The 11,675-nt window shown below is 32.2% G+C and overlaps 1 protein-coding gene across 1 annotated transcript; it reads right to left on the bottom strand.

The window, feature by feature from the left end:
- Window positions 1-329: 329 nt before the first annotated feature.
- Window positions 330-6,643, bottom strand: LOC141661666 (putative nucleoredoxin 1). The gene is made up of 6 exons (XM_074468675.1): window positions 6,450-6,643; window positions 4,841-5,010; window positions 2,487-3,002; window positions 1,706-2,230; window positions 1,016-1,547; window positions 330-618 (listed from the first exon to the last, which is right to left on the bottom strand). Exons 1-6 carry the CDS (start codon window positions 6,619-6,621, stop codon window positions 593-595), a joined length of 1,941 nt encoding a protein of 646 aa, XP_074324776.1. The 5' UTR covers window positions 6,622-6,643; the 3' UTR covers window positions 330-592.
- Between the last annotated feature and the right edge of the window lie 5,032 nt (window positions 6,644-11,675).

Here is an 11,675-nt window from a genome sequence, read left to right as displayed (position 1 = left end):
TTATCGTTTGAGGGATCATACCCGGGATCTTATTACTTAGGTTTCCTTCACCTTTCTCAATACATTATATTCCTTTCATGATCTTCTCTTATAATCCTTAAATTTAAATCATTTTTATTCTGTTACCTTATACTCAATTCTTGAATTTAAACCAAAGTGTTCGGATTTGGATTCTAACGATCTTTACATACACTTATATACCACATAGAATACTAATAATATCCCTGAAGATCAATAAAAGAACCCCTGCATAGTATGACATAAAAAGTTTTCTTATTCAGCATAATCAGCAAAACACTATTCATAAGGTTTCAAAAATTGGGGTTATTACAGAACTAATGCTCATTTTTACAACTATTTGTATTCTTTATACCGGATTAAATACTTGTCAATCCGATCATAGAAACAAAGTGCTAATAATAGGAAAAATAAATGTAACTAGTTTTAACATTACATATTCAAACGGAATGAAATTAACTAGAGTTTTACACAAGTACAATACACTTGTCTTCAAATACTGGTTCAAGGGAATCAACGAAAATTAGCAAAATCAGCCCTCGAAGTCTTTGTCTTAAAATCCACATTTATTTTCTCATCTTGCTCCCTCTGTCATGAAATCTGTCACACACACTCAAGACGAAATTAGCAATGGCCAACAACAATGATTTTGATGTACTAGAATATATAAAACAGATTATCATTTATCAGAGTATCAGGTTACTTAAGTAAAGAAAAACACCAAATTTCTAATTCTTTCTTTAAACAATGCCCCAGAAGCTTAAAATTGCATGCATAATTTGACAAATATATCTTGCACTTCAGCGCAATCAACTGAACTTGATGGTTTTCAAATAAAGCATCTCATTCTCTATTTTTTTCTGACAATTAAACTCACCCACAGTCACACAAACGAAGGACATCCAAGAGACTAAATTTGTAAAAAGGAACATAAGGACAACAATGTTACTAGAAAGTTTTATGATTTGCATTTACAGGGAAACAAGTTTCCGCTAACCTTTGTATGACAAGATCCTCCATTTCTCATGAACGTTTTCACTATAATCCCAACAGAAATAAGTAGTTAACTGAGTCAAGGCCTCCTCTTCTAAATTACCAGCATAAAAGGGAAATCTTGCATCCTCAACTGTAGGATATATGGTTTTTCTCACCAGTTTTCCGTCTCGATCAAACGCAAATAACATAGGATGATCCATATCCTCATCTTTAAAACAAAGATAAGAACCAAATTCAGCAGGTAACAACTTGGTTTCAAGTGATACCAACCAAGGTAAATCTCCAATGTGTAAACTGGCCATAGGTTCTGTTTTTACCATTTTGTGTCGATAGGGTATAGATAGCATGAATTCAGTTAGGTATACACTGTCTGCGCTCTCCACGACGTGTATCACTTCAAACTCATTATCAGTACCCTTCATGTGGAGATACTTATCTCTTAACATCTGCAGGAACTGAATGTCCCCCCAATCGTCATATGCCCTTTCATAATACAGCATGACTTGCTTCCCAGAAAGTTGAGAAAAACGAACCTGTGAGTGAGGTCAGATTGAGAAGTTAATGATCACAGAAAATTATAAGTGCTAAAAATTCATTTTCTATTATGAGGCTTGTCTAGGTTTCTGTCCTAATTACGGAAAGATAACTGACGTAACTTTTAAATATGCATGAGAATGTCATAAGAACTCACATGGGACCCATCTTTCCTTCTAAAGACAGTATTTTGATCCCATAGCATCCCCAGCTGCAGTTCCTTTACTTTTTCTGCTTCTAACTTCGCTGCTTCCATACGAGTGAATGGGAATGCTTCAATACCGTATTTGCACAAAATCTCACTGGCAAATGGTTCAACAACTTGTCCGTGAGGCCCAAAAATTACTATTTCAAGTGGATTACTCTTATTAATTAAATAAGAATATTCGAAAATCCGCCTCAGCTTTTTATGGTTGGGATCGTTATACGGGAGTGCCAACCAAGGCAAAATATGAAATTCTTCCTGAAATATGTTTTTGTCTAGATCGAAGAAGGTGTTTGTTTCTGTATCGAAGAAGGTGTTGTCTGTGTCCCTTTGGTAAATGAACACAACCTCAAAGTTATTTTTGACTTCTGCAGACCTTCGATAAGCTTTCAGAAGTTCACGCATGACGTCAAAACCCCGACCTTCCCTATAAAAATACAGTACCACTACCTTATCTTCAAGAATGTGAATAGGTACCTGTCAAGTAGGCAGCAGGAGTTCAACTGAAATGCAAAGTCATAATTAACTCTGTCTGTACGTCCTAAAGGCTAAAAGGGAGCGAAATTGTAACTAGACATCGAAGGCTTCTAACAGTAGTTAAGAATAATATGAAAAATATAATAAAATTAGAACAGTTCTTTGGTAACATGTTAATTAAAATACCCATTTTAGATCAAACAATTCAACTGATTACATAAATACTATTTTATGTAATCAATCACACAAGTCATACCTCCTCTCCATCATTTGAAATGAGATAATCACGTTGAGGGGAGGCCAAGAGGGCCTTCAAGGACGGCTGCTTAGCAATTGCTTCATCTTCTGCTTTCAAAATATTTATCCTTTCGTCGCTAAAAGGATAGCCCAAGGCTCCATATATATCAAAAACTTCCCAATCTGTTTGCAAAACCTTGCCAGTTGGATCAATGATAAACATGAAAGGTAATTTGTTTTCAGAAACACCAAAGCTTCTTTGCAGAAACTTCCTAGATGCTATATCAGAACTTGGGATATAGAGCCATGGCATGCGAGAGAAAAAATCTTTAGAAGAATTTAGTGAGTGTCCATCTCCATTCAAGCTAGGATCAACACCAACAGGAACAGAAACGACTTCAAAGTTATTGTTTAGTTCACAATCACTGTATACGTCCATCAACCACACTGTGTACTTATGCAAGAGACGTCCACAACCAGATATTGTCCCAAAAAATATTACTATAACCTTTCCTTCCAACTGCTTAGCTTTAACCTAAAAAAAGAATGTTTGACATTTTCTTACTACTAGAAATGATGCAAATAATTTGAAAGAAATAACAATGGAGATTCAATAATAATTTCTTTAACATAGGCAAACCAGATTGAGTCCTGATCTATTTTAAGAGACTACAAAAGTACCTAAAACTTTTTATAGATATTACTATACAGCTTCATTGCTGACCTTTGGTGACAGTGTTAGATTTTATTTCTCTAGATACATACAATGGAATTCAGGAGTTATCATGTTATGAAGTTCAGTCATGGCCAAACAAATATTCTCACTGCTGAACTGTAACTGCCAAAAATATCAAATATGCACAGGCGCGCTCACACACACACACACACACACATATATATATAAAAAGTTGTGTTTCCTGTGTAGAGAGAAAAATAACTTCGAAGACCAAACTGGATCAAATTCTACATGGCCCTCAAGATGATCAAAATCAGTTGCATGAATATCACAAGTCATTTAAGAATAAGGGTTCATTTCACCAATCAGTCAAAAGAGTCACTTCATCTAAAATATTGCCTTTTGTTGGATAGCATAGCGGCATAACCTCTAATAGGATGTAGATTAGTATAAGATATTAATATTTCTCAAGGTCCCTCGTGATGATCAAAAGCAGTTGCATAAATATCAGAAGTCATTGAAAATAAGAGTTCATTTCACCAATCGGGCAAAAGAGTCAGTTCATTTAAATTATTGCCTTTCGTTGGATAGCATGGCCTGTGATAGATTGCAGATTAGTGTAAATTATTAAGATAGCTCAAGGTACGACGTTGAATCCAATTTTTACTTCTTGCAAACATGATCTTTGATGCAGAGCATATAATAGTTAAACTAGTTGTTATTTACTTTATAATATTATTTAGATGTACTAATTAACAGCAGAGTCCTTTGACCCCTGTTTTTTTAAACCTTACAAACGAGCCAAAGTTCCTAATGTTCTTAAAGAAAATAACAATGAAAGCACCCGAAATAATTGATCTTAAGATAACTTGTGCTAAAATACATCGTCAAGCTATAATGAATTTACCTCCATTGCTTCATCCACCAAGTTACAATTAGAAGTTATCATGTGAAAAAATGCATTACTAAGATGATTTGATTGCACATCTAGAGTATAAGCGTGAAATATCATTAATACAACAAATGTTGAATTTATTAAATGACATGAGTGCAAGATTTGAAATAATGCAACAAACTTGTGATTTTATTAAGGCATTAACAAAAAGCACGATTTTGAAGTTAAAATGATTTTATGTAGTCAAGTGTGAAGACATATTTCAATGTCTGATTATGGATTTTTTTATTATAAACTCGCGGCCGGGTTTTTTTTATAGGAGAGGAGAACGATGCAAATGATAAAATAGTTAAATTGTTAATAAATTCATAATATTATTCAAATGTAAGTATGATTTTGTTTAGTAATTATATTATCTAGTTAGGAATATTTGAGAAGATAAAATATATTTGGTAGTAGATAATTAATAGGTATGGGTTAATATTAAAAGAATTTGTTTTCTTTTATCTTTTATTTTACTTATTATCCATGTTACTTTTTAACCAAATTTTACAAGTTCTATATAAACAATTGTAATCTTCTTTATTGAGTAGAGTTGAATTATGGATAAATCTGCGATTTTTTTGTGTTTCTTATTGATTCTCTACTAAGATAGGCATTTATGCCTTATTTTACCCTTTCTCAACTCCTTATCCTACATTGATCTTAAAAGCCATTGTAGAGAAGTTGATTGGTTGATCGTAAGTCATAACAAAAATATCTCTTAGAATATTTGATTAGATGGGTAAGAGAGGACATATACCTGTACATTGTTATTTTTCACTAGATAATCCCGCTTTTTGGTGAAGAGAAGGTCGGGCAAATTAATAATATCCCCCTTTTTAAAGCTCGGCTTCAGTATCTCCTTGTTATCCGTATTAAATCCTTCCTCTGCTTCTTCCTCCATTTTGTAGAGTTTACTTGTTGAATAGACTGTTAAATAAATTATGAAAACATGTTCAGCAGATTCTAAAAAGTATAGGAAAGGACAAAAGGTAAGGCCAGATACTTGATTAGTTTGTAATCCTAGTAATCCAAATTGCAAACGATTTAATTACCAAAGGTTTGCAATGTATTAACACGAATATAAAAAAAGAACAGCTTGCGCAGATGTGAAATTCGTAAAATGAGATTGCAAGTGATTTAATAAATACCCAGCATTCCTTAGGTAGGAAGAGAAAAGATATAGGTAAAAAAGATAAATAAAAAGTGCAAGAAGGTGGGTTAATTGTGCATGTAATGTGAGGAAAAAACAAGGAACCGATGATAACAGTTTAAGGCAAATATTTTTTTGCTAGCTAAAAACATTCACACATATCGACCTGGTCTTTGATAAGGTTCGAACACTCGAGATCCCTTAAAGGAAGCAAGGGAGATAATGCTAAACCAAATCGTAAAAGAAAACAATATACACGAGTACAGTAAAAGTAACAAGAAAACAATATATATACAAGTACAACGAAAAATAGAATCTATTAAAAGAAAAGAAAGAAGCAGAGAAGGGGTGGGGGAGTTGAGGATAGTTATGTTACAGCAGCCAAGAAGAGACCTTTTCTGGAGATTACATCAACTTCTACTTTGTTCAAGTGGTTAACAGCCAAGTTTACCTTATGTAACATTTCACTCTCAATATCAAGATGCCACTCATTTGATATCTCTCTTTATGATGATATTGAATCTCTCCAGCATTCCTTAGGTAGAAAGATAAGAACTTTAATATCAGAGCCTTGGTTATCGCGGTTCCAAGTCGACCCTTGGTCTTGAAGCTGAATACTTTCAAGAAGACTAGTTGAAACGTCGCTCAACTAGTCGCAAGAAGTCGACTAGCCACTATACATATTTTTACTAGATTTAATATATGATATAACTTAACATATGAATTTTACAATTTAAACTAAATGTGATAGAATGCTAAGTTTAAACTAAGCATACTTGCTACTTAATAGCAGTCAAAAACCAAAAATGAAACAGGTCCAACCAAAAAAAAAGACTTACGTGATGACGAAAATGAAGCAAAGTTATCCATGTAAATATTATGTTTATCTCCATAACTTTCTTTTGTAAATTTTATTGGTTGGATTAGGCGTCTGTACACCATAATTAAGTTATCAAGTCGGGCGTCAAGGGGGTAATTATACAGAATGGTGTGGCAGAAATGAAATAAGAGAATATGAAATTACAATGAAAGCATAAAAGTTTGCAGCAGACAGGAGAATGAAAACGCCAGAAATTAAAAAGAAAAGAGAAGGTAATCTATTAACGGTTTGTAAAATAATGTGATGAATTTCAAGAATGCAGCAGAAAAAAACGAAATAAGTATGCATGTAAGAGGGGATATTAGTCGAGAATAGATGAAACATGGATGGGATTACCTGTTGGATCCGAGCAGCGCGAAACAGATAGAAGTTTTGTAGTGCTTGATGATTTATAACAAGATAAAGTTGCAGGATGATTGTAGTAAAAACAACAGGGGCGTTGCATGGGTGGATCAATGGTCAAAAAGTCCTTTCCACCCAAAACCCCCATCTTCAACGTAATTGCCATGAATACAATTCCCTTAACACAGGATAACCCTAACTGTCACACAGTAATGTATCTGTCACTTCTCTTTCATAATTGTATTAATTCTTCTTTGTATTTCTCCATTCAAAACTCCTTACCTATTCTTATAAGTAATATAATTCTTTTTTATATTACCCAATTATAAGTAATTTATACGTAAAATTTTCAAAACACTTTAAAAATTTATAAGTTAAAATATTCATATTACTTATACAGTACTTTTCAACTTTAAATCTTTATTATTATTATTATTATCTATATAATACACCAACATTGGTATAAAATTAGTGAGACATTTTATTCATGAGTTAAAAATGATTAATCTGCCCTTACGTTTAATATTTATTTAAAAATTGTGTTTCTAGCCAGAATTGAACTCATGTATATTCTTAAACATATAGATATCCATACCACTACCACTTGTCTTTTTTTATTATACACATAATATTTAAGTGTTCTAGACAATAATACTTATTATTATTAACTTCAAACATGATTATAATATCATCGTCTTGAATATTACCATTACCATATTGCCATTTATGTTAGATATTTTATTCATAAAAATTGGTGAGATATTTTTTAACGTGCAATGACAAATCTGCCCTTATGTATGCACATATATAATATGTGTGTTATATGAAAGAAATAAAGTATAAAATTAAACATGAAATATTAATATATCACATTTTTATATACATACATATATATATGTGTGTATGTGTGTGTATGTGTCATATGTATGTGTATGATTATTTCAAATTTAAGTAAATTTTAGGTTTGTAAATATGAATTATAACAACAAAACAAAAAAAGTACCATCAATGTATATAGTTATTCGATCATTAACGAAGTGGATTTTGAAAGATTGAATTTAAGACATAAAATTAAACATTAGACATTAATCGATGAGAGATGTACCCTCGACAATTCATAATACATTTTATTTAATATGAAATGATCAAAATATCCACGAATCTCATATTAAGTTGATGAATTAGAACATTTAAATGAAATAACATCTATCTAGGCGTTAATATCTGAAAAACTAACATTTTTTTATAAAAACAGCTTACATTAACGTTCACGTAAGTTTTACTTTGTTCAGTAACGACTTTAAGTTTTACGACTTTAATCATGCATTTTTATACTTTTAAATTTGAGAAGTGTACTTGTAAATCGATCATGGTTGTGAGGGAATGTTTAACAAACAATCAATTTTTTGGTCGTTGGATCATATTTTCAACGGTTAGGATAACAATTACATTTCACTCAAATTTAAAATCGAATACAATTAAGCATATGTAATTATTCTTAGTTTGCTTCGTGTGAAAATACTGACGATTTAATTCTATAGATAAACTTTTGATTTTTTTTCTTATTAAACGTTTACTAACTGTACTGATTACAAGGTACATGAAATAAATAAGAAAATGTATAATTTAATTCATGAGCTAAATTATCATTGTGTAGTTTGGTAGTATCTTACATGCAAATCATATATATCGATATTAATTCAGCTTATAACATATATATGTGAGTCGTGCACAACTTACCAAAAACAATCAAAAACACTATAATTATATATTGCATGAAAATCATTATAGAAAATAACCAGGGCCTTGCACGGGTTATTATGCTAGTTATAAGTTATACCCAAACGAGCCCAAAGATTGATGTTTAATTTTCAATTTTTTTATTTTGTAATTTGTATTTCATAAATAATTTTTGTAAAATAAATTTTAAAATTTGTAAAATTAGCCTCTAATTTAAATAAAGAATTTTGTAATTAACACTTCATTCTCCAAATATTTTAAAAGTCTCCTAATTATTTAAAAATCAGTGTATAATGTTCCTTACCCACCTAACATAGTATTTAATAGTTCAAATAATTAAGATTTTATCCGCATTAGATTCATCCCTAACTCATCTAATAAATTTTTAAAACATCTATATGTTATATTTGTCAAAAATATAATATAAGTATATTTGTAATTATCAAAATACCACATTTTTTATCCAACCATACAAAATATTATTTTTTTAAATTTTATGAAGAATAAGCATACCCTACATGGTATTCCACAGAAGGAAAATCTATAATTAAACATTTATTTGTAGCATGTTATTAAAATTTGAAAAAGTTAATACGCATATGAAATTGAATTCGTTATTTTAGATAATTATTGGCGTCTTTAATTATTTTGGGCTCAAAAGTTGGTATTTTAGCACAACACTTTAAAATTGACATCTTTACGAATTAATTTATGAATTAAAATGAAAAAAGTTTTTAAAAATCTTAAAACATTTTAACTTTCTCAAAAATATTCAAATGATACATTTTAAATTTTATAGGCTTTACAAATAAAATTGTTAGTTTTTATAAAATATGATTTGGTCTATAAATTACCAAACAACTCCGTTTATTAAATAACACCCGCATATGAATTTTGAGAAATTACCAAAATAATAATTCAAAGTATTTTCACAATTTTACATCTTGTGAAAATATTTATAAACATACAGCGTAATCAAAATTAATGAGATATTCAACTAATTGTATCGATTTTTTTAATTACATTTAAGGTTAGGTGTAGTTGCAGAAATTAGGCAAATTTATATTTAATTATATCAAATTATATACATACTGAACAAAGATTTTGCATGTAATTGAACCGAAAAATTTAGCAGAGACATACTTCGCAGTTTATAATTACCTGCAGACTCTTAAAATCTTAAAAGCATGATGTGTATTTAATTCAAATAACCCGACCCAGCTTTTTAAACAAATAAATGTAAGGGAAGAAAATGGGCCTACAAGCCCAACAATACATACAAACTTAAAAATCGATTCACAAAAATGTAATCAGCTTGATTCTTTTAACTTTAAACATACGGTACAACGCATGCATGTATATATTTTAATATTAAAATCATTTTATTTTCTAAACATGCAAAATAAGTACATGTTGTGGATAAAAAACTAAGGTTATTACTTGCTGTATTTAATACTAAGATTCGGGAGCTCAAGGCCTTTAATGGCTGCTCTCGTGTTTCGTGACTCAATCTGCCTTTACGAGATGCCTACGTATCTCTGTGAATTAGAGAATCAAGCCAAAAAACGTAGTTCTGATTGGTGGGGGTGAAACCCCTTATATAGATGTTGGGAGTCCTTGAATTGGACTTGGTACAGGAGACTTGGTGGGCAAGTCTCATAATTAGAATGGACTTTGGAGTCCTAGGTAGTAGGAAACTGATTCCTTATCTTTTTAGGTCCCCTTGAGGCTAATCTCCAAGGATTTATATCCTTATCGGGACTCTTTTCAATATCTGATTTGTCCCTTATTAATTAATTACGAAATTAATTAATAATCAGGGCTTTTGGGCCTTTTTTATTCCATCAGGCCTGATCTGGTCCATCAGGCTTAACCTTTCTGGTCTGAGTATCATATATCTTTTTATTGGGCCTAGCAGCCCACAGTTTGTACAATTAATGCAGTATTTAATTATACAATCATAATTTATTTATCCCTATCATTTGCCCCCCAACTTTTGGGAAACATTGATTAGGTTTCGTAGAAGTTAAGTCTATTTGTTCCCATACAAGGTTTCGTTTTTCCGTAAAGTGTGGAGCGACCTACACATTTACAATAAATTTTTCCTTTTATTCAGGAATTATCTTAATTTCCAGGAATTTTTCCCTTATTTCCGGGATTTTCCCCTTATTTTCTGGATTTTTCCCTAATTTTCTGGGATTTTTCCCTAATTTTCTGGAATTTTTCCCTAATTTTCTGGAATTTTCCCTAATTTTCTGGAATTTTTCCCTAATTTTCTGGGATTTTCCCTAATTTTCTGGGATTTTTCCTTATTTTCTGGGATTTTCTGGGATTTTTCCTTATTTTCTGGAATTTTCCCTAATTTTCTGGAATTTTCCCTATTTTCCGGATTCTTCAAATTTCCAGCCCTTTTTTTCGACCAGGATCCTAGTCGAAATTTCGACCTGGATCCTAGTCGAAAATAGGGGCCAGCCTTGTCATCCTGGTCGAAGGAATTCGACTAGGATCCACGACCTGGAATTCGACCAGGATCCTAGTCGAAATTTCGACCTGGATCTAGGACCTGGAATTCGACCCGGATCTAGGTCGAAAATTCCACCCCCCTTTTTTTTTTTTTAGCTTCTTGTCATGAGCCTATCGACTAGGATTTCGACTAGGATTCTAGTCGATATTTCGACCTGAATCCTGTTCGAAAATTCCTTGATTTTCTTGTTTCCTGGTCGAAGGATTTCGACTAGGATCCACGACTTGGAATTCGACCAGGATCCTAGTCGAACTTCGACCTGGGTTTTTAATCCCCATTTTTTGAAAGATGTTTGGTTTATTCGACCTCATTCCTGGTCGAAGCTTCGACCTCAATTCAGTCCCATTATTCCAGCTATTTTCGGGTGTCTGCTCGAAAGATTTCGGGCAGGATTCACGACCTGGATTCTGGTCTTTTTTACCCGTTATTTTCGGGTGTCTGCTCGAAAGATTTCGGGCAGGATTCACGACCTGGAATTCGACCTGGATTCTGGTCTTTTTTACCCGTTACTTTCGGGTGTCTGCTCGAAAGATTTCGGGCAGGATTCACGACCTGGAATTCGACCTGGATTCTGGTCTTTTTTACCCGTTATTTTCGGGTGTCTGCTCGAAAGATTTCGGGCAGGATTCACGACCTGGATTTCGACCTGGTTCCTGGTCTTTCACTAGCCTTCTTTATTTAGCTTTAATTTAGGGTATTGTATTTTCCAAATCCTAATTGGATTTGGGCCTGGCCTTTTTGTTTAGCCCTATAAAATTTTACTAAGCTTCTATTATTGGGCTTTTCAAATCTCATTGGGCCTCTTTTATTGGGCCTTTTCAAATCTTATTGGGCCTCTTTTATTGGGCTTTATCAAATATTGTTGGGCCTCTTTATTGGGCTTTGTCAAATATTATTGGGCCTTCTAATTGGGCTTTATCAAATATTGCTGGGCTTAACACACCCTGTTTAGAATG

This window comes from Apium graveolens, chromosome 5 (assembly GCF_009905375.1).
Source record: "Apium graveolens cultivar Ventura chromosome 5, ASM990537v1, whole genome shotgun sequence".
NCBI classification, from domain to species: Eukaryota; Viridiplantae; Streptophyta; class Magnoliopsida; order Apiales; family Apiaceae; genus Apium; species Apium graveolens.
The sequence above is the reverse complement of the archived record's forward strand: the minus strand, read 5'-3'. Positions and strand labels throughout refer to the sequence as shown.

Excerpts from the sequence above, each read along its gene's own strand:
- LOC141661666 (XM_074468675.1), bottom strand. The coding sequence starts at position 6,621 with ATGGCAATTACGTTGAAGATGGGGGTTTTGGGTGGAAAGGACTTTTTG. Across the intron at positions 3,003-4,840 it reads TGAAAAATAACAATGTACAG|GTTAAAGCTAAGCAGTTGGA; the intron begins GTATATGTCCTC and ends TTCTTTTTTTAG. Across the intron at positions 619-1,015 it reads GAGGATCTTGTCATACAAAG|ATTTCATGACAGAGGGAGCA; the intron begins GTTAGCGGAAAC and ends TGTGTGTGACAG.